Source organism: Megalopta genalis, chromosome 7 (assembly GCF_051020955.1).
Source record: "Megalopta genalis isolate 19385.01 chromosome 7, iyMegGena1_principal, whole genome shotgun sequence".
Taxonomy (NCBI): domain Eukaryota; kingdom Metazoa; phylum Arthropoda; class Insecta; order Hymenoptera; family Halictidae; genus Megalopta; species Megalopta genalis.
The window spans coordinates 9872816-9895764 of NC_135019.1; the positions used below are offsets into that span (position 1 = coordinate 9872816).

Here is a 22949-nt window from a genome sequence, read left to right on the forward strand (position 1 = left end):
TAGATTTTCCTAGGATAGACGACGACTCATCCTCTGCGCAATAATGTCGCCACAGACTAGAACCCGGCTAGATTGCTTCGGATGATCTATAAAAAAGGGGGTTTAACTTTAAACAGCATTAAATAGCTTAGAACGACCTTCAAAGACACCCTGTATATATTAGCTCTATTATAATATTAGTGCGCGATTTTTTCCAGCGCTTGGAGACGCGACGCGAGTGAAACAGAAACAGATTTCACTGTTAACGAATCGCGTACTTGGCACAACGCGGTACGCGAAATCATTCGAGGGGGCAGGGGGTGGGTGGGTTAAGGTTGACCCGTCATACAATCTCCATACCTCGACCAGTGTTCATTATACCTGTTGCAAAGTTTGCGACCGACACCCAGAGCTGGATGAAACAACCGCTATTTGGCCTGTTCAACTGCGCTTAATGGACGTCTTGAATTAATTTCTAATCGACGAGTTCGACGGCTGCGGTTTATCGACGCAATGCCCGGCGCGTCAACTTCGATTGCAAGTGCACTGCATTTCGAACTTGGAAAATCGTCGTTTAAGACACCCCGGCCGACGATCGCGCCGGGGCGACAACATTTATAAATAAATACATACGGAATTACATAAATGCACACGACGTGCAATCAATGCAAAATTAAATTGTATATCCATACGACGTACAATCGGTGCAAAATTAAATATATGCATATGACACGCAATAAAATGCATACGAACGTTTCATATACTCATTTTTGTTCGTACACTTTCCTCGAGAATGCAAATTGTTACACAACTCTGTGCGTTCATTTACATCGGTTTTTCTTCCGATATTCTTCCGCAACATTTTATATGCAACTCGCGCTAAGAAATGTGAGAACTTCCTGTATCAAATCTGTAAACGACTGTATGCATTTATGCGCTTCTACATCTTCTATATCCAAGCACTTCTATGCATCTATAATATTGCAATTTAGATTCGACAAAATTTATACATTTATGGAATACGCAAATCTACATGGCACAAAGATGGATCGACAAAGATTAGTAGCATTTTTGTTTGAATTTTGACGATGAGAGACTTTTTAGTGGATCGAGACAATTTTCCTACGATTCTTGTCGAATAACATTTAATTGTTTCATTGGACACATATAACGATAAAAATTGTTAAAAGCTCGAAGAAATATGCATTCCTTAATTTTATGAAATAACATAAAATCTTAATAATCCATAAACACTGATCTTACCGAGCTTCAGAAGTAACTAACGCGCGTTGCTTTATAATAATGACAATACCGAATTTTGTTTATACTTTTCGCCATTTTGTTTACAACAGATGCATTTCCGATTAAAAGAGTCTTTCCAACTTCAACGATTTTCAAATCAAAATGCATAGAACTTTTGAAATTTTGTCCGCCACGATGGGCTTAGCACCCAGAGTGCAGCACTGCTTAAATAATTGCGAAGTGCCATTGCATCGAACTATTGCAACTTCGCAGGAACAACGCCGTCATGAATGATTGCCGGGGCAGCTGTTGCGCCAAATTCGCCTGGAAAATCCACTTGCCGACTTTCCCGATTGGACGGGATGCACAACGGACGCTTCTTTGGCATATCGAGAGTAATTTAGTATCAGATATTGGAGTTCAATATGTACGGAACACGGAATTGTAGTCGCTCAGGGAGTGAAATCTAATTAAACCGTCTACACTCCGATGGCTCCTACGATAACTTGTAGATATAGCGTATATATATATATCGTGCATGCATATAACAACGACCGGTTTCTTACTGTCCCGATACTCTCATCATCGGTAGATTGCCGATTGTATTTGCCCCGGAGCTACCGAAATTCCCGTTCATTATACGTATGCCATTAATGTTGCCCATTGTTTGGCATCGACAGAAGATTTGTGGCGTCGGGGGGATTTGTTTTGTCGCGATCGTCGCGGCAATCTCTGACGAATTTAGGTTCGTCGAGGCTGCTCGCCGGCGAACGTCGAAAGAGCACAGGATCATTTGGTTTCATTTTCCTAGGACAGACGTCGACTCATCCTCTGCGCAATAATGGTGCCGCGGACTAGAACCCGGCTAGATTGCTTCGGATGATCTATAAAAAAGGGGGGAAATGGGAGGTTCCTACTGTCACTTGAAGCAATTTTTTCCTTTGCGAAAATTTTCTCCGAGGCTTCGTTTGCGAGTTATTAACGAAGAACACTAACCAATAAGAGGCGAGCTCGGCTGGCGCGCGACGGCCCAGCCAACGAGTACACGGAGCCCAATTCCGCTCATTGGCTCGGCCGTCTCGCGCCAAATGATCTCGCCTCTGATTGGTCACTGTTTTTCGTTAATAACTCGTAAACGAAGCCGCGGATTGCATTTTCGCTAAGGAAAAAGTTGCTTCGAATGACCTCAGGAATCCCCTACTTTCGGATTGCGAGACATTTTTTGGACACCCTGTACATTAGCTTTATTATAATATTAGTGCGCGAATTTGTCCAGCACTTGGAGACGCGACGCGAGTGAAACAGAAACAGATTTCACTGTTAACGTATTTGTTTTGTCGCGATCGTCGCGGCGGTCCCTGACGAATTTAGGTTCGCCGTGGCTGCTCGCCGGCGAACGTCGAAAGAGCACAGGATCATTTGGTTACATTTTCCTAGGATAGACGCCGACTCATCCTCTGCGCAATAATGGCGCCGCAGACTAGAACCCGGCTAGATTGCTTCGGATGATCTATACATCGTCTAAGAAAATACCCGAGAGCAAGATTGCCTGGGCTTACGAAAAATCAAGACCCCGCAGTCCTTGTACCAACCATGCGCCACGACGGTGTGTCTTAATCGCGCTGCTGTATCCAGGAATGTAGGTTAACATCCCCGGACTTCATCGAGTGGCTGCAGGTTCAATTTGTTCGACGAAAACTTGCTCGATGGAACGATACTAAATGCTCAAAAACTTCGAGTCTACTGTGAACCAGCGTACACGATACACACATACACGCACACACGCATACAACGCGGACAGTACACGCACAGAATACATGCACGCGGTACGTACAGATCGGATCAGATCAGTTCCAGAAAAATTATGTAAGAAAGTTGCTGTAGTATCAGTTCTTAATTTTATTTCGTCGTGGCATGGATTCGTATGGAACGACGATCGAAAGAATTTTATAAGAGACGTTGTTCTTTTAGTATAAGTTTTTAATTTGGTATCTTAACACTTCCACGACCGCGTTAGAAACCTCGAAAGTTTTCATAAAATTCAAATATTTCATTCATTTAAACAAATATTACGAAGCAAACTTATTACATATAGCATCGATTGCTTCTCCAGCATTCGTACCTCTTTCAAATCTTAATAAATTTAAGCAATTATTTTTAAATTTTCATTTTGATCATCCATTCGGTTATCAATCGACTGAATTTCAAACGGGGAGATCTCCCTATTCGGTTGGCTAAGTGTTAATATGTTGTACAAATTTTTGGCGGGTGCTGTCACGTGCGAACTTGTGAACGAAAAATTACGTAATTTAGTATAGTTAATAACCGAATCGCTGAAAATGCAATCGAGCGTTGAAGTAATACTGCAATACGAATGCAAAATGAAACTAAAAATTTATTAACTTTTTAGAATTCAATTCTAACAATTGATTGAACTATTTCCCATTCGGAACGTTCGTGGACACCTTTAATAAAAGCACTAATCATAATTGAGGCTTGTACATTAAAGTTAAATAATGCATCCCCTCGATCATAAATCATGTTGCATCGGGGTTTTCCTTAATTCTCCGAGCATGTTAGAGCGAAATTGCTTTGCAGGTATATCGCATTGTTCCGGGGTTACCTGCAGCTTTAATACCCGGTTCAAGAGGATCCGAATCATGCGACTATTGCGATTCTAGTTTGCCAATAAATATACTGCGCAAACAACTATCGATAATAAGCTGAAACGTCTAATCGCGAAATAGTTCAGGATTTCTTGGTGAATTTCTTGCAAGATTAATAGTTGTGGCAGACAATTGTCGAGGTTATTTTAGACGCAGGCTAGCAGAGGCTAAAGATGGCAAGAATGACTAGACGAATGAATGATTAGTAAGAAAAATTCCCCTCTATCTCGCGAGAACGCTATAAATTCCAGCCTCGCCATCCGTTCGGATATTTCCGTGGTTCCCGACACATTTAGATTCGCGAGCATTATATAACAGAAGGCTCATAGCAAGGAGGTTGCATTTCTTTAAATAATGCATCGCTGGAAATATCACTGAGCCAGGGTTCGTGGCAGGTGTCCTAAATCTTATCGAGTTCCCAATAAACCGTTTACAATCGCTTTTTATAGGGCGTTCACCTTTTATTATCCATCCGAAACCATATTCCGCTGGAAGATACTTCGGCAAGGTGTGCGAACAGCGACCCTAACGATCGGTCAGATCTAAACAGCGACCGGGACGCGGATAAAACGTTCCTCCGACGAAATCAGTGTCGTTCAGATTTTCCGTTCGAGCACAACAAGCACACGCAGGATTTGGTTAGAATATGGAAACCGATATTGATCTTAGTAAATTGTTACGTGACTCTAGGCAGAACATACGGTTACTGCACAGTAGTTCTTGGCACGTGCAAGGCACCGTAGGGTATGCACCCTCGTAAATTTTATTTTTCTTCCTGATGTTCCCGAAATCGCTTCATCCTTCTGAAACGCTTATATGGCGGAAAGAATTCCGGGAATCGACGACTGTTCCCTCGAAAATCCAGATGGTATTTTTCCGACTAATCTAATGACTGCACTATTTCGCCTAGAATTATTAACCCCGGCGATTTCCCTTGGAAAATCGTCTGAGAAAATGTTTGCCGTTTTGCGGTCGAAAAGCGGAACATTTAACTTCCGCGCGATATTCGTGAAATTGATTTTATGCGAATTAAAATACGTCGCGATTACTGATCGATTCTAAAAAGGAAAATTTATATCTCTACTTGAGCGCAATAAGCTGTTAATGTGAAATCAATCGTGTTTTGCGGCAAGAAAAATCACAGCCGAAAGCAAAGAACAAAATAATATCAAAATGTTGTAACGAGAATAATTTTGAAGTCTTTATGGTTTGATTTATTAATAATGAGTGTACTATTTCGCCTAGAATTATTGACCCCAGCAATTTCCCTTGGAAAATCGTCTCAGAAAATGTTTGCCGTTTTGCGGTCGGAAAGCGGAACATTTAACTTCCGCGCGATATTCGTGAAATTGATTTTATGCGAATTAAAATACGTCGCGATTACTGACCGATTCTAAAAAGGAAAATTTATATCTCTACTTGAGCGCAATAAGCTGTTAATGTGAAATCACTTCGTGTTTTGCGGCAAGAAAAATCACAGCCGAAAGCAAAGAACAAAATAATATCAAAATGTTGTAACGAGAATAATTTTGAAGTCTTTATGGTTTGATTTATTAAATTCGCCCTTTGAAATATTTCTATGCGATTGCGTACAGACGATACAATAAATAAGGATTGATTTTATGTTATTTCCCTGAGCAGAAAAGTAAATACGACCGAAACATAAAAGTGTCAAATCAAAATTTTACAATGTCAATCTCGATGATATTGCAAACAGTGAATGATGCACTAAAACAGAAAGGACCATAAAGAAGCGAGCCTTCGAAATTTCCAAAGGGAATCACAGAATGCGCTCGACCCGGAGGAGTTAAGAACGAAAACATCAGGAATTGAGAGACAGCCCTGCCAAGAGAGTAATTAAATATTGAAATCAATAACATGAACGCCTGGCGACGAGCTATCCGAAGTAGCAGCCAATTTGAAACTCAATGGAAAGAGAAACACCCTTGAATTAAGAGAGAGATGGATTAACGAGTGACCTTTGACATTAATTAATTAAATAAATTCATCAAGTTGGAATGCTAAGATTTACCATAGTCCATGATATTTCAACTGACCTTTTGCGAAACATAATCAACGTCGATAGAACGTACAAATCGGCACAGGAATTAATTTCTAGAATCTTAATATTCCGTCGCGCATGAAATGCAATCTAATTTCTAACAGTTAATGTAAGTAGCTGTTCTCAGCATGCGATAATTACTCTCGCATTTCGTAGAGCGTAGACGAATTTAGCGTGCCCGATAAATTAGAGAGAGCTCTAATTAATTCATTCGAGCAGAAAATTTTCCTGTATTCGATGCACGTTCACGACATAATTACGCGTTTCTAATTTTACTAGAACTAGCAATACGGTTAAATATTGCTTTCGCTCGCTAAAACTTAAGCGAGATAAAGATATTATTCATTTTGATCGACGTGAACATATTTTGCTATTTTATAGATTCGCATCGGCAATAAACGCGCAAAAATCTCCAGTCTGGTTATTATTTTTTCAAGCCTTTTGCATCTCATAGATTCCGATCTGTAAAATTCATCGAGCTAAATCGGAGCACTGTGTTAATTCATTGGAGCCGAAAATTCTCCTATGTTCGATGCACGTTCATCATCGTAATTACTTGTTTCTAATTTTTCGAGAACTTGCAATATACTAAATATTTCTTTCGATGACTGAAACGTAAGCAAGATAATGATATTATTAATTTTTATTGACATCTACGTATTCTTGTATTTTATAGACGTGCAATGAATGCACAAATTAGTGCAGTCTAGTAATTATTTTTTCAAGCCTTTTGCATCTCGTAGATTCTGTTCTACAAAGTTCAAGAACTAAATTAAAATAAAATATAATAGTAAATTTTCCCTAATTGATGCTTAGATTGTGCACAAAAATGGACAATTTGGGAAGAGGAGATACGATTACTCTAGCCTCGCGACTAATTTTTATAATTGTTAACAATCGGTAACTATAAAAACGGACGGCAAGGCTCGAATAAACGTATCACCTCTCCCCAAATTGTCCATTTTTCTGTACAATTTGAGCGTCAATTAGGGAGAATTTACTGTACATCGCAATTATAGCGCAGTTACATTGCAATTGTATTGCCATTAATTCATCGGAAATGAAAATTGTCTAGCATCGACACGTTCCGATTTTTCATTAGACAGCCGCAAGTGCCGTTGTTTTCGGTGAGCGCCGATTACGCGCACGCAAGTCACCCGTCGAATAATTTTTTCATCGGACAATACCTTTTATTAAGCCGTGTATTCATCTGAGAATGAGCATTCGTCCCGGATGAGCATCAAGCGGATGAAGGTTTGAATAGCGTGTGCCGATCCGCTCGGTCCGATTGGTTCGCCGTTAGCACATCAAAGTGAACACGCGATCAGATCAGTCTGAGCCCGGCATGGATGCACTCGAACCAGAGGTTGAAACCGTTTTCAAAAATAAATGTTAGTAGTCGTTGCGTACGGATTCTCTCTGTCGCAACAATTACCGAAATCTGAAAGAATTTTGCAACTGTAAACGTGCACGGGAAATCCTTGTTTACCGACTCGAAACTGTCGGGCGAATACATTCCGGAGCGACTGACGCTCGATTCGGAAAATCGTCGACGCGGCAAATGTTAATTTCAAGGCGCGCGACTTCGACCGATGCAATTCTAAGGCGAAACTTCTAATTGGCTGAAACGGTGTAAAGGGAAGCCGCGAACATTGCCAGCGAATAGATTCGCAGGAGCGTAACGTATGTACGTGCGACGGCTTAGGAGACATTTTTCGCGCGGGGGTGTGAGCAAACGCATAAACCTGCTGCGTGCATTATACTGCCGCGAGCCTCTTTCGCCGGAAAATATTCGCTGCTGCGGCGAAATTTCGAGCGCAGTCCATAATATTGTAATATAATACAACTGAATGGCCGTGCGATATAGCCCGGGGAACTGCGCAGCAACCGGCAGACGTCCTTACTGTCAACAGGAGTCAGCCGAGATCTTCATTACACCTTAGCCGCGTGATCTAATTAAAAGGTGACGGCCGCAATTTATCCAGCTCGGCCGTCGCGACGTTGCCGGCGGTTTGCGCCCCTTTTTATTTTGCAAACGGAAACGCGAGGGGTTGCCCCAGGTGCTGCTAACCGAACTAAATGTACTTTTACTTTATAATTTAATAATTTCATGTAGGTAGCTTCCTTTCAGCGAGGCAAGGTATTTCGTAGATTTTAGCGAAGACGCCGAGCGAAACGTTCTTTTAGAGCAACATTTACGTTTTGCGCGAGCATGGAGTCGTTCCTGGCAGTGTGCGCTTGCTTTTCGTGTATAGATCGATTTTAAATATTCCAACAGAGCCGAAGAAGCTGTTGTTGCTGTGCTCTTTTCGGAAAAGATTATCTCTGCTAGATTTTAGAGACGATGAATAATTGAATGCAGCTCCTGTCATAAAGCTAATGTAATTTTAAGATGTTCATCGACCCCCTTCTGAATGTACAGGGTGTCCCGAAAATGTCTCGTAATCCGGTAATGGGAGGTTCCTAAGGTCACTTGAAGCAACTTTTTCCTTTGCGAAAATTTTCTCCGAGGCTTCGTTTACGAGTTATTAACGAAAAACACTGACCAATAAGAGGCGAGCTCGGCTGGCGCGCGACGGCCCAGCCAACGAGTACACGGAGCCCAGTTCCGCTCATTGGCTCGGCCGTCTTGCGCCAAATGATCTCGCCTCTGATTGGTCACTGTTTTTCGTTAATAACTCGTAAACGAAGCCGCGGATTGCATTTTCGCAAAGGAAAAAGTTGCTTCAAATTAACTCAAGAATCTCCTACTTTCGGATTGCGAGACATTTTTGGGACAGCCTGTATATTCTACCTTTACTCTAGCGTCTCACATTCGACTCGAAAGAATATTATTTCGATTGTCCAATGGCGTTTGACGACCATAATTGCGCGGTTTAGAATCATAGTGGCGAAAGTTAGATTTTTCTCAGTTGGAGAAACGAGGAGTGTTGTTGTTTACTAATACGCGTACCGTTTGCTGATCAAATTTATTGCTAACATAATTTAGAGTTCGGTTAGTTTATTATTTCTCATTTATTTCACTCGTCGTTTTATTAACACGTTGCTATGTATAGATTACATTTTAAGATAGAAGCAAATTTCGAATGTGTGACTTACGCCACTATGATTCTCTCAATTATGATCACCTTACTGCTGTGCTCGAGTTTAAACTCTCTCCTCTTCAAACACGCCGTACATTACTTGATATCTTATTCGCGTTTAAAGTCATCAAGGATTCCATCTCGTGCCCGATATTACCAGACCCATTTTATTTGATTGCATCTCGAACATCCATTAGGCGCCAAACTATTGAGAAACTATTCTAATAATCTGTCGTTCTCTATTGCAGGGAGTTGCATCTGTTACCATTTGTCCACCTTTTCTTACTCGTCCGTTCGATAGTCGTCACTTTTACGACACAAAGAGTTCGTCCCGTTAAAATGTTGAAATAAATAAATAAATAAATGAAACAAGAGAATCATGTCACATTATACGGCGATAATAACGCAGTTTAAATAGGATTTTTAGAAACGTTAACATCTATTGCAAACAGCTGAATATTTTTTCTACCGCGACGTGTTTTGCGCGCCAAGTTCGCGTTAATAAATAAATAAATAAATAATCGATTAATAATATTGCATTTTAGAGACACATAACGTTAGATTCCGAACAAATGACATATAGATATAGAAACTACTATAAATCTATTATATACAGAGTGTCCCAGGTTTTAATGTTCAAACTTTGTCAGTATATTCTATGGCACAGAGTAAGAAAAAAATGTTATGTAAACATAGGTCATATAGAGCTTTATTAAGAAGTTATAACAAAAAATCGTTCAATGAAATGAAAGAGAATAGAAACGAAATTCGCACGGTCATAAATTCGATCTTCGATCGATGTCAATCATGTATTTGTCAACAACGGTAGACACATTTTGAAATGTATTAATAAACACAGCTTACATAAACACACGGCATGTGCTGATCTATTCAAGCCAATGCTCGCAGTAACAGCAAGTTGATTACTATTCCTATTCTGAACTTTTGTTATAACTTCTTAATGAAGCTCTATATGACCTATGTTTTTTCTTACTTCGTGCCATAGAATACACTGACAAAGTTTGAACATTAAAACCTGGGACACCCTGTATAAATATAGAAACATCTATATTTATTTACAAGAAAATGTTGAAGTAATGAAACAGAAACATACATTTGCGAATATTAATGTACTTCCTTCGTTCGAATAGGTATGCCATTGATGTTCAACGTTCGCTGTTTCGAAGCAGGCAAGAAACTAATATTACCGATGGGTTAATAAACGTCCCTAAGTCGTGGAATAGTTCGTCTAAGAACCTATATGCAAAGTGACTTTTGTAGACCGCGTTGGTGTTAGAATCGACGAAAACTGTCCCCCGCGCTATTAGAATTTTGATCACGCCCCCGAAAAGGCAGGAATCTCATTAAACTCTATCGTACGATCCGCACACTATACCTAGTTTTAGAGCGCCAGAAGTGCCATAAATGAATAAATCCGCAGTCTATTCGCGAGTTTCACGAACACCGTCAGGAATTCGTATTTCTTAAAAAAAAAAAAAAAACGTTCGCGCGTCAGCCACGTGAATAGAGATCGGATATAAGATCGAATGAACAAAGAGACATGAAGGATGTTGATTGAAAGGTTACGTTGTCACGCACGCCATTGTGCCGCCTGTCTCTTCAAGCATGCTAGAGGTTCCTTCAACGCAGTGGCAACTCTGCGTTACCGTACAAGAACGCGTAGGTATTTGCATTTGACAGCGTGCTGAAGTGCTGCTGCGAGATGTGTTTCAGCTTAATTTAGAACCGACCAAGAGGATTATCATGAAAATGTTTCAATCCCGTACTCGACTGACGTTTCAAGATTGCCGGATTTCAACTTTTCCTTGCGCCAGCGACTCGAACGGTAATTATACCAACGCCACTCGCCTGGCAAAAATTATATAAAACCTGTGGAACGATTCGTTACTCTTTTAACAGAGCTCTGCAGTAGGTTACCGTTCGATTAACCTACTCGGTATGCTAATAGAATAGAACCATCGTGCGCGGTACTTCCACATCATACGTTAATCCTGACCGTGACTCGCGCTGATAATCGGACCATAGTAACGATTTTTGGTATTTAGTGTCGTAAAAACGTGCTTTAAATTTGTTTGTGGTGAACGAATTTCATCGGTTAACATCGATTTTGGTATTTAAAGGGATCGTACGATGCTTGCAATGGGTAATCACAAGCTGTTAAAATCATGGTGGATAATTTACACAAAAATAATAAGAATTCAGTGTGGCTCGACTTTCATTGAAAATTCTATTTATGCAAGTTTCTCGAATAATTTCATCATTATTAAAAACATGCGCGTGCACGAAAAACATCAGTGATTTCGAAGAACCTGAAGAAAATGATCTTTACAGGAAAATATTATTTGTACGTGAAAGCTGACTGTAAATGTTCTTAATATCATTAATAAATATATTTGACGTGCTATAAGGAAAATTATTTATGATATAACGTTACTAGATTGCGGATTTTATGCATCGAAAATGAATAGACTAAATACGGAACAGTAAGAAAGAGTTTAAAAACCCTGTTGCATCGTTCTCGACTAATTAAAATCATTGAAGAACGAGATCGATGTACACGCAGTTCCTCTATTTCGTAATTAGTCCGTTATTTCGCGTAAAATCCCGCAACAGCGCAATTCCAACCATCGCACTGCGCGCGACTTTATCGCGGCTTCAAGGCGATGTTAAAAATGCAGTTCTCGCGGCGGACAATAAATCTGCATCTAATCATAATTCTGAATTCTCGAAAGAATTTTCCTGGTTACGGGGAGAAATATCTGAAGCCATAAAGTATATCCTAACAGCGGAATCTGTCACCGCAGTGAAATCTTATTGCCCGAGCAAACATAATAGGTGCCGTTTGTTTCAATCGAGTGTGCCCGCGGAAATTCGTGGAGCGTAACGGTTGTATACGTTTGTATGAATTAGATTCCGATTGATAATACTCTCTGCGCGGACTTGAATTTGTGAAATTGCCGATAGGCTGAATCAGACTGATGGCCTCCTCTCATTTTGCATGCACGCTTCTGCCACACGGTGTGCACCGTTGCCCCGCGGAATGGGTTTGTAGCATGCGAGGAATAAACTACCAGTCAAATAATTTCGTTGTCGTCCGTTTAATATTAGAGTGTCGTGCGGGCTCGCACGGCCACTATAAACTATCGCATAATAGGCACGCCGTTTAGGGCACACGCATTATGCTCGATTTTCTTTCTCCCGCCCGGGTCGCAATTTACTTAATGCCCGGGAACCTCTACCTACAATTACCGGGGAACACTAACCCCGTCCGCCAGAGATTCGGAATATTATATCGTGTAATACAATTATACAGTTGTGCCGGTGGATTTTAATCGTATCATTAAGTCCCGTTAATTTCCCGTGAACAATCGCTGAACGCTTTTCCACGCCGCGCGACACATTAATAAATTCGTTAATACGCTAGCGTCATGAAAATTTTACTATCGCCTCGGAACAGCGCGCGCGCGCGCGCGCTTGTTTCATTAACCGTGACGGTAAACGCGTTTTTAATAACAACCCGCAATTATCGCCCGACAAATACCGTTTTTACGGTTCCGATGAAATTATACGTCGCCATTGTCAGCCGTAACCGTTCGCACATTTCGCTGAATCTACGGTAGAACTTCGATTATCTCCTCCTCCTCCTCCTCCTCCTCCTCCTCCTCCTCCTCCTCCTCCGATATTACAATTCTCGTTTGTCCAAATACGTTTACCATATAATCGGCTCGATCTAAAGAAACTCGTGTGCAATATAATTTACTGTACGAATCGATAGCGATGAAATTATTAGTCAAATTATTATGCAAACAGAACCGAGATGTGTGTGTGTGTTATTGTAATTAGAACTTCTTCGTTGCTACCACAATTGCCAGACAAATTAAAGACAATCTTTGAATAAAGTAGACTGTGAATCTTTATGCAAAATAAAAATTTTCCTCGTCCATGTTAGAAAACAAAAGTTAGATAAAAATATGTATCTCTTCTTTTAACGATGTTAATAGAGGAAAAGTAATGCGATAATATTTTTATATTCTTCTTGTGTCTTCGATTCTACTCTTTCCATTCTCAAATGCTCATCGTTGTAATAAATGCCTAAAATCCGCAGTCGATCGATAAGCGAAATTCGGCTGTTTCGATTAGAATAATAAATTCACTTCTTTTTCTCAGAAAAATCGTAAATGTTCAAACATTTACGAACCCGTAAACTAGGAAGACCGAATTGAATTCCTTCGTTGTTCCTTAACCGAATAATTGCCGGCAGTAGCATAAGGATATTTATGCAAATGAGCCCTTTGACGAGGTCGACCGTATAATGAAAAGGCAGCCGTTCTTCCGACTTGCGAAGGCAGTCTCGAATTCGCGTTAAAAAGAATCAATACTTCTAATTATTCTAATCGCGTGTAACCCGCGTCGCGGCAAGTAAATTCCTCCGTAATTTCGCGTAACGCGCAACGTGTCAACGGTCATATCAAAATTTGTATGAGCCCGCGAGAACTTTCTTACGTTATTTACACTCTGCGAGGGGACAGCAAGCCCGCCAAACTCCGGACTACGATCCCGGCTTAAATCTAAGCGGAACGTGCCGGATTTAGAGTTAATTTAACTTTTACGTATTTAACTTTTATTAAAGAATAACGTTCCTACTTGCGATCCTCCGCTGCGTACATGATTTTTCTTCGTGAACGATCGTTCGAACCACTGCTGGATCGTTCGACGCACTGCTGAACTACTGAAATCACTTTACTAATTTTACCGTGCAAACCGTATCCTATAGACTTTCTCGCATGAGTTCGATAAAATCGGGATCCTTAAATCCAATTTTCTTCGTACCGTTGCGTTTGCTTTTATATTAACACGTTGAATGCCACGAGGGTCACCGGTGACCGGCTCTTAACTTGGCGGTGACGCCATGGGGGCCACCGGTGACCGGCGCGCCCAAATTGATAGGAATATATATAATTTGAAACAAATGTCAATATCTAAAATTTTGTATTATTACCATCGTCGATTCAAACTGTGATCCCCGTCGCAATTAACATGTCAAACATGGTTAATATTCAAGTCGTTTAGTCGAGCTTTGAAAGAGTTATTACGTTTTAAAAGGTGACCGAATACATTTGCCCGTGGTTCTAATCACGTCGATCGCGAAAGAAATCGTAAGACAAATAATAGACATATTAATTCCGCATACATGGAATTAATAATTAGATGGACCTAGATAATAATTATAACGACCCAGGGCAGCCGATGATCACGTTAATCGGACAGCTGTTTCCGAAGAGTGTACTCGTCGCGACAGAAAGTTTTGCCATTTCTCCGCGACGGGTGTACTCCTCGAAAACAGCTAGCCGATCAAGAAGGATGTATCCTTTGATAGTCTTTATTAAATTGTATATTAATACGTTGAATGCCACGGGGGTCACCGGTGACCGGCACTTAACTTGGCGGTGACGCCATGGGGGCCACCGGTGACCGGCGCGCCCAAATTGATAGGAATATATATAATTTCAAACAAATGTCAATATCTAAAATTTTGTATTATTACCATCGTCGATTCAAACAGTGACCCCTGTCGCAATTAACATGTCGAACATGGTTATACACTGTAACTTATCTGTTGCAGATAATATTTCAACATTATACGTATCGCATAAAAGAAAATTCATCGTGGCGCCACGGACAATTTCTGTAAAACCGGCGTGGCATTCAACGTGTTAATTGAATCATGCGCTTTCAATATGTACACCCTTCAACTGTGACTTCGTTAAAATCTTTGCGTAAAACCTTGCTGGCAGAAGCATTGTATTGTACGTTCTCAATGCAGTCTTTGATTAACTTAATTGAAACGCCTCTGCTCTCTTCTCGTCGATAATTCTAAAGAAACGAACGATATTAAGCAACTAAAATTATTAATCGAATCTCACGACTTGGATGTCGCAAAATCTCTGATGTAATAATTTTCAAAAATTGTCGATTGCTTTCCGAAATAAAATTTGCCGTAGAACGAAGGCCACGAGTTAATTCCAGAAAGTCCAAAAAATTCCAACAGCAAAAGATACAACGCTCTGACGGCGCACACCCTTTGTCCGGGTCTATCTGCAATGAGACTACAACGAGCCGCTATCCGATTCGCATAATTTGTAACGAACAAATTAGACGAACGGTTACGTTGAAAATAGCTGAAAGAACGATCGGTTCAGAGAATGTAGGTTGGAAACTATGAAACGGACGTTTTTGTTTAGGCTGTGTTCAGCTGCGACTGTGTTCATTGTGATGTGCGCTCGATATTTTTATTTATATATTTTAAAGGTATTCTTCTTACTCTCATTTCGTAAAATTTCTTTTTGGTGTTTGTATCCTATTCTTATTTTATTTTTCTCCGAAACCAGATGGAAACAAAACGCGATTTACATCATTCAACGCCCGTTTCATAGTTTCCAACCTAATACCTGAAAGAATTCATAAATAAAACTGTGAATGGCCGCGGGCTTTATAATTGTAAAGAAAAAGGCCGCCGCCGCCGGTGTGTTAAAGGGTGAATGCAATTTCGGGGCAGGACAACCGGAATATAGTTCGCGAAAACCGCGTGTTAAGGCTGGAAAAAGGTAGAATAAGAGATCGGGCGCTAAACATCGGTATAAAAGGGAACCGGTAGATCTTGTTGCAGGAAAAAGCAGTTAGGGTGAAACGTATGGTAAGGCGCGCAGCGCGCATAGCGAGATTTCCGCAGGCTGTATACGCGATTCCGGGCGAAATCTCGAAAATGCACGTGATCGTGTTCGCCGATAACAATGCCGGGACTACATTTCTAGCGAGTGTATACATTGCGAGCAACATATCACGAGCGAGACGCACAAAACAACCTTGAGCAGCGATGATCACCGCATTCGCGGCGTCGGAACAGATCCAGTTAACTTCGGTAAATATCGTTAATAGAAATTTAACCTGTTGACCTAGGAAGACGAGCCAATTACCATCGTGTGATCCACTCGCTTTCTAAATAGGAAATGTTTCAATCCGGTATCTGTATCATGTATTTACTGCATTCGTATAATTCCTGCCATAACGATCCGTGCACACGTTTCTAACGAGACGAAATATCTCACGATATTTGTACGCGTAATTAACACTACGCCGTCCGCAGATCTTAGATATGATTCTTTCGTTTGACGCCGGCATAATAGCTTGGAAATTTTAGATTTTAAAGAAAATTTCGAAGATGGCGGTAATATAAATTCCTAAAATTAAGATATGTCGTCCAAGAATTTTCGTACTTAATTCTCAGTTAAATAAGCACAATGCTACAGTTAGTTTGCTGTCTTTTAACACCCAAGAAATATAGTTCAAATATTATTTCAGTTTTTTAAAATGCCACCAAAGTGGTACCACCGGCATACAACAGATACTTTTTGCATGGCAACCAGCGTGGTGCCACCGGACGGCACAGTATCAACTGCATTTAAGTAGGTCTTTATAGCTAGGAGATTAGCTAATTACCGATAATTATATTTTTATAATCTCGGTCATATTATTTTAAGCAGCGTCAACTGGTTTGTATATATTTTTTTTACGTATCTGGTTATATTTATGCGCATTCCCACGGTCGAGGAGAATCGGGCAATTAATTTTTAATAACTTTTTAATCACTGTCATAATATTCGAATTGGCGCCAATACTGTTATAAACGCGCTTAATAAGTCCGACATATTTTTAAATATGCTTAATCGCGTGCAGTTGAATATCGATGTCCGGTAAATGATCTAATTAACAAGTTAATCTGTCTCTTTGATAAACCAGTTTCGAACGACTATCTAGTAATTGTTTATAATGTATATAATCACGTATCGCGTAAACACACTTCCGCGTCCAGTACGTTATATACGTATATATTTTCCGGCGACCGTGTTAATCCGAGCAAATGTATTTAATATGTATTTGATGCAAGCTGTTTTTCGAAGCCAGGGATCTGCGTCGACGATCACAATAGACGTCCGTCAGGCTCCCGTCATCCAAACGTTACGGCTCCGGAGCGATCGAGGTAGAATGGACAGCCATTCTGACCGCCAATGTACCATAATCCTAGATACAATCTTTCTTTGAGACAGTGGACCATAATACGTGCATGAAATCTACGCTCCGCGTACAGGAAGCGCACATTGTTCTGCCTGAATCAGTGCGCATAATGGGCCACTGATAATTTCTATCGTTTAAATGTGATTATCATGCTGCGGATTTGTATGCAACGTCAACATTTTCTGAGATCTAACAGAATTCTGATTATTCGACGAACAAAAAATTGATAAAAATGTAACAACACTTTTAACACCGTTTTTAAGGTTCCATTGTTGCAAACTTCGACGAACGCTATTTATTACGAATACTTAAATCAAAAATGAATGCTTTGCCTGACTAAATGCGTTAATAGAATCTTTGGGGGGCCACTAAAATTGTTATATCACGTTCCAAAATAATATAACAAAGTCTAGATTTAAAAAATTGTTAAAAGTGTAACTGTCGTGTCAACGCGAGACTCAATTTCATATGCACAAAACGCACTTTGTCATGTAAAATGGAAATACTATAAGTGAAAGAAATTATTTTAGATTTACAGTTATATTGGCTTCGAGCGTAAAGGGTTAAACGCGTCGAATCAATTCAAATTTTCATGATATCGTAAGAGAAACAAGTTTCTGCGAATCTGCGCTTGTTTCTAAATAACTGATCGCTACATCCAACATCGCAAAGGATACTCGTTAGCATAATTTAGCAGTTCAATGAACAAACGATACTCTGATTTTAAAATGCCACATGAGACATTCTTTCGCATAAGTATAGTAGTATACTATTAGTATACTATTAGTAGAATAGTAGTATACTATTAGTATACTATTAGTAGTATAGTAGTATGCTATACAGTAGTATACTATTTATATTTATATTATTATTATATTATATTTATATTATAAGTAAGTATAGTATTTACGAAAGATACCTTGATTTTTTAAATGTCGCAACGAAATTTTAGCATAATTTCATAATTCGACGAATAGTTCGAATACGTCAGCGAGAGTACATCGGATTCCGAAAGAGAAAAGATTATCGCATCTTTTGAATATCGAAAGTTTTGTGCCGGCGCGGTGTTCAAGCTTGAGTAAACTCGACAAAGTGCCCATTAGGATCGAGGCTGTCCTAACACCTGGTTCAAAAGCATTGTAAACGCACCGAGCGGACCGATTCGGCGACGTGAATTCCCGAAACGATGCGAAACGCTGGTGCGGCGATTTATGCGATGACCGGACATCAAACGTAGAAGTCATGGTTTTAATGAATGTCATCGAAATTCCCTTCGAGCGTGTTTACATTCGCTTTTTTTTCCCCGCGGCCGTATCGATGCAATCACCGTAAAAACGCAATTCCCTTTTTAAAAGCCGCGGCGGTCCATCGATGCATCGCCGCGCGGAATGGTAAAAACCTGGCAATTCTATCCGCGGACGCGAGTGGTCAAAAAATATTTCGCCACTTAACTTCGGTAATCACAGTTTCACAGGCATAGAGAACCATAGAAAACAAAAACGGCCCGCGACTTTACGTTCGCGCACCATTTTCATGCCGTTACATGCGTTAATCTCGACAGCGCGAACTACTCGACCGCGTCCGTCCTTTCTCGCCGGGAAGGCAAATATTTTCGCACGGTGGTGTGAAATCGTTGCAACGCGAAGGCATAGTTCGAGAACATTGTCGAAATCGTTGAAATATCACACATACCACTGGCCACGTGCGGCAGTAGCATGACGGCGGAGCGACGAAATCAGTGATTCGAATTTTTACCCTTCCTCGATGAATATGGGGGTCGTTCTGACCCATCCCATGGAGCTACGGACGGAAGAAGCGCTGCCAGAATCCTCGGAGAGAAAACCAGAATGCACTGTCTCGGTCCAAGTATGGAATTTTCTGAATTCGGCAAATTGACTAAGAATATTGATGGTGATAGCTAGACTGCGGATCTTTCTGCGAATTTTCGGTTTCGTATGTCGTTGTAAAAAAATACCAGAGTGAAAGAAAAATTTTCTTCGTCGACTAAAAGATTACGCAACGTTTAAAAAAAGATATATGAAAATGTTTTGGACTTCCTTTCTTTGCATTTTAAGAAATGCTAGATTCAAAGAAAACTTTTTCCCGTCGAGTAAAAACCATCGTGAAAATAAGATAAAAATGCTTGCTAGACCTCGTTTATTCATACGTTTCGTTGCATTTTAAAAAAGACTAGAAATACGAAAATGTTTCCTTCATTAACTGAAAGATTACTCGTCGTTTAAAAGAAACAATAAACGTTCTGTTGTACATCGTTTATTTATACGTTCCTTCGCATCTTAAAAAGATTCTAGAATTGAAGAAAATCAGTGTGAAAATGAAATGAAAACGCTGTTAGACTTCGTCAATGTATGCGTTTTATAAAGAATTATGAATTTCTTCCTAGAAATAGTAACCAAGTGTTGCTAAATGTACAAAAAAATCCTCGAAAGGTTCTGAATTCATCGAACTTTTAGCGAAGACATTGATAATAAGTATTAGCAAATGATAGCTACGAGGAAGTGGCATTAGAATCGTCATAGAAGAAAAGCTCCACTTTAATTCAACAATGGGAAGATCTCAATTTATTAAACTTTCCAAGGATATTGATAATAAAAACAATGTAATGCTTTCACATGGAAAGGAGACGAGATTAACAATAGCATTGAGATTCGGCTAAATATATATAATGAGGAAGACGAAGAAGCTGGTTCTAGAAACGCGAACAGAACTAGGTAAGTTCAAGGAGGTATCTGTTTTCCGTTCAAACAAAATATTCCTTATCCCCACCCATCGCCACAAAGTATATCAATAAATTATGTATCAAGAGGATTGCATAAAACTTTCAACTGGTACCAAGGACAACGTTCTCAACCCTCGAACAACCAACCAAATCTATAAATAATAATGTCCGAACAATGAAGATTCAGAGCAATTTGCACCAAACATAATTGTTAACGGAATTGCAGTGCATAATACACGGTAACGCATGTAGGAGATGAAATCGTTTCTTCCCATACATAAATATATTTTACAAATTATCAACGATATCGTTGGCACGTAAACTTTTCATTTTGCATACGTCGAACACGTATCCTAAAATCGCACCCTGTTTACCAGGACCAATTCTGAGATTTGTCTACGGACACCGTAAAAATCGTTCTGAGAAACGATCAAAGAAGCTTCGCGTTTGCGATTAAAATTGCAATAAAAGAAAGAAAAGTCAGCATACAGAAAATCGATCCGTTGCGAGATCCTAAGGTGCCATTAAAGGTCCGCGTCGGAGTCACATACTTCCATCGTAAACTGCCCACCAGAAAGATGCCGAACGTGGCACCGATTCGAACGATATACGATCAACTTCTCGGAACAGTCCTCCGTCCGCGAGTCCGCCGCCAGTAACCCTAGGAAACGCAGAGGTGCCCGCTTAGTGGTCGCTTGTCTTGCCCCATTAGTATAGCCGCATCCCGTCCTCTCGCCATTTAGACCGGCGCTTAGCCTCCGAGGCTAAGCTTTCTGATAAATCACTTTCACTCGGTATTTATCACTTGGTCACCTAGCCGAAGACAAACCGTTACGATTACCTGACCAAAACGATCCCCGGACCACTAAACGGCCACCATTGCGGATTTTTGCCGCCAAATCGGCGCCGCACGTTCACCGATCCGATCGCAATTTAAGGAATTTCCCACTCACCGGAACCGGTGGAGTTGTCGGTCCAGGCACTCCTGGTAAACACCGTAATTAGGAAAACCGTGGTCAGGAACCGCGACCGGTTCTCGGTGGTCCCCAGAACACACTTCACACGTTCACTGATCATCACGGTACCAAATCGACGGCAGGATACGCGACCGGCATCCCGACTGAGGGTTTCGCCGAGCGCGAACTCCGTGAGCATGTTTCCCTTTCCCCCACCCTTCCCATTCCCGCCACACGCGTGCGCACCGGGGCTCATGGGTTTCTAACTCTTCAACTTACCCCTGACACAACCCCTCTGCACACCTCGCCGCCTCTCGTGCCGCGACGCTCTCTTAATCCCACTCACTTATCTCTTATCAATAGGTGACGATTAATTATCGCTGCGCCGGGCCGCGTTTCAAGCAAACGCTCTGCTTGCTTGTTAACCGGTCGAAGCACCTGTAGAACGCTCTCTCTCTCTCTGTGCCATCTTTCGTCGGCGAGTCGCTCGCTGGTCCGGGTGGCTTCGAGGGGCGCAGGGTGCGACACTCTTCGGGGATGCAGTCCCGATGATGCATCGCGTTGCAAACAGAGAACTAAGTCCGGGAACAAATGTTCGTTTGAGCGTTCGTTGATGTTCTAGCTTCTGAGAATCTGATAGGGTATTTCGAATCCTTGTTGCTTGCCATCAGGGTGGTTCACATTTTCGACGACAAGCTTACTTCAGAGTCGCGTTAACTCGATTACATACTTCAAATGTTCCGGTTAATTCAATCGCTAATTATTTTAATCACTGGTATGATTCAAATACGGTGTAATTGAATTGCGACGTAATTGAATTGCAATGTACTTGAATTACAATGTAATTGAAATAGAATGTAATTGAAATAGAATGTAATTGAATTGCAATATACTTGAATTACAATGTAATTGAAATAGAATGTAATTGAATTGTGATGTAATTGAATTGCAATATACCTGAATTACAATGTAATTGAAATAGAATGTAATTGAATTGCAATGTAATTGAATTGCAATATACTTGAATTAGAATGTAATTGAATTGCAATATACTTGAATTGCAATATACTTGAATTAGAATGTAATTGAATTGCAATATACTTGAATTACAATGTAATTGAATTGCAATATACTTGAATTACAATGTAATCGAAATAGAATGTAATTGAATTGCACTATACTTGAATTACAATGTAATTGAAATAGAATGTAATTGAAATACAATATAATTGAAAGATACAATTCTTCAAATTACAGCCTAGAACTTTCAAGAAGCGAGATAGATTTTTATGTTTATCTTTCGTATACTCATAATTTTGTCCCACCCGTGTATTTTCTGCTCTTTATCGTCATGCATAGTACGCGATGATATCTTGTATTCATATTTTCTGTCTGCCCTTGTTTCATGTTCATACCAGAGAACATTTATAATCCGGATATCCAAAGTTGGGCATCATTTAAATGATTATTTAGATACAAAATTATTAATTATTTAACAGCATTAATTTTATTTGTTCTTAATACAATGAAAAGTGCCCCTCTCGTGGAATTTAAAACAAAAAGATTTCAACGAAACTAGAACGCAACGTTATATTATTTTAACTAAATTGTATTCTAGCGGAGGGACAACATGTTTTTAATATTCCGTAGTTAGTATGCTAGCTAAGGTTCTTGACCCCCCCCCCCCCGCCGTTCGTAGTTCTTCTAGGATTAACTTGCCTGTTTAGGAACTCCGGTGAATAAATTTTATTTTTGTACTACTTTGGGTAACAAATACATAAAGTTTCGAGGTAAACAGGAAACAAAGTTAGCGAGTTTTCTTTAAAGATTGACGTGAAACCAGGTGGAGAACTGGTCAATAGATTGAGCTTGTCGCTTGTATAGTGCGGCGACATAATTTGTCGAGATAAAAAGACGCATTTCCAAGATTAAATAGAGTTGAGAACTTCGCTCGTATTCCAGTTAAGCTGACAAGATTTTAATCGTTTTTATTAAGACCGAATCTCTCTACATGTTCGCTTCATTTTGATTGTACGTATATAGATATTCGAAATACAGTAATTTCTCCCTAAATCGCGCTCAGATTGCAGGAAAAGATGGACAATTTGAGAAGAGGAGATACGATTA

At 40.1% G+C, this 22949-nt stretch overlaps 1 protein-coding gene across 1 annotated transcript in view; it reads right to left on the minus strand.

The window, feature by feature from the left end:
- Positions 1-20977, minus strand: part of LOC117229080 (neurotrimin) — a 252385-nt gene extending 231408 nt beyond the window's left edge. Inside the window, exon 1 of the mRNA XM_033485220.2 lies at positions 20820-20977. Coding sequence (XP_033341111.2) covers positions 20820-20943 — 124 coding nt within the window. The 5' untranslated portion in view covers positions 20944-20977. The remainder of the gene's footprint in view (positions 1-20819) is intronic.
- Between the last annotated feature and the right edge of the window lie 1972 nt (positions 20978-22949).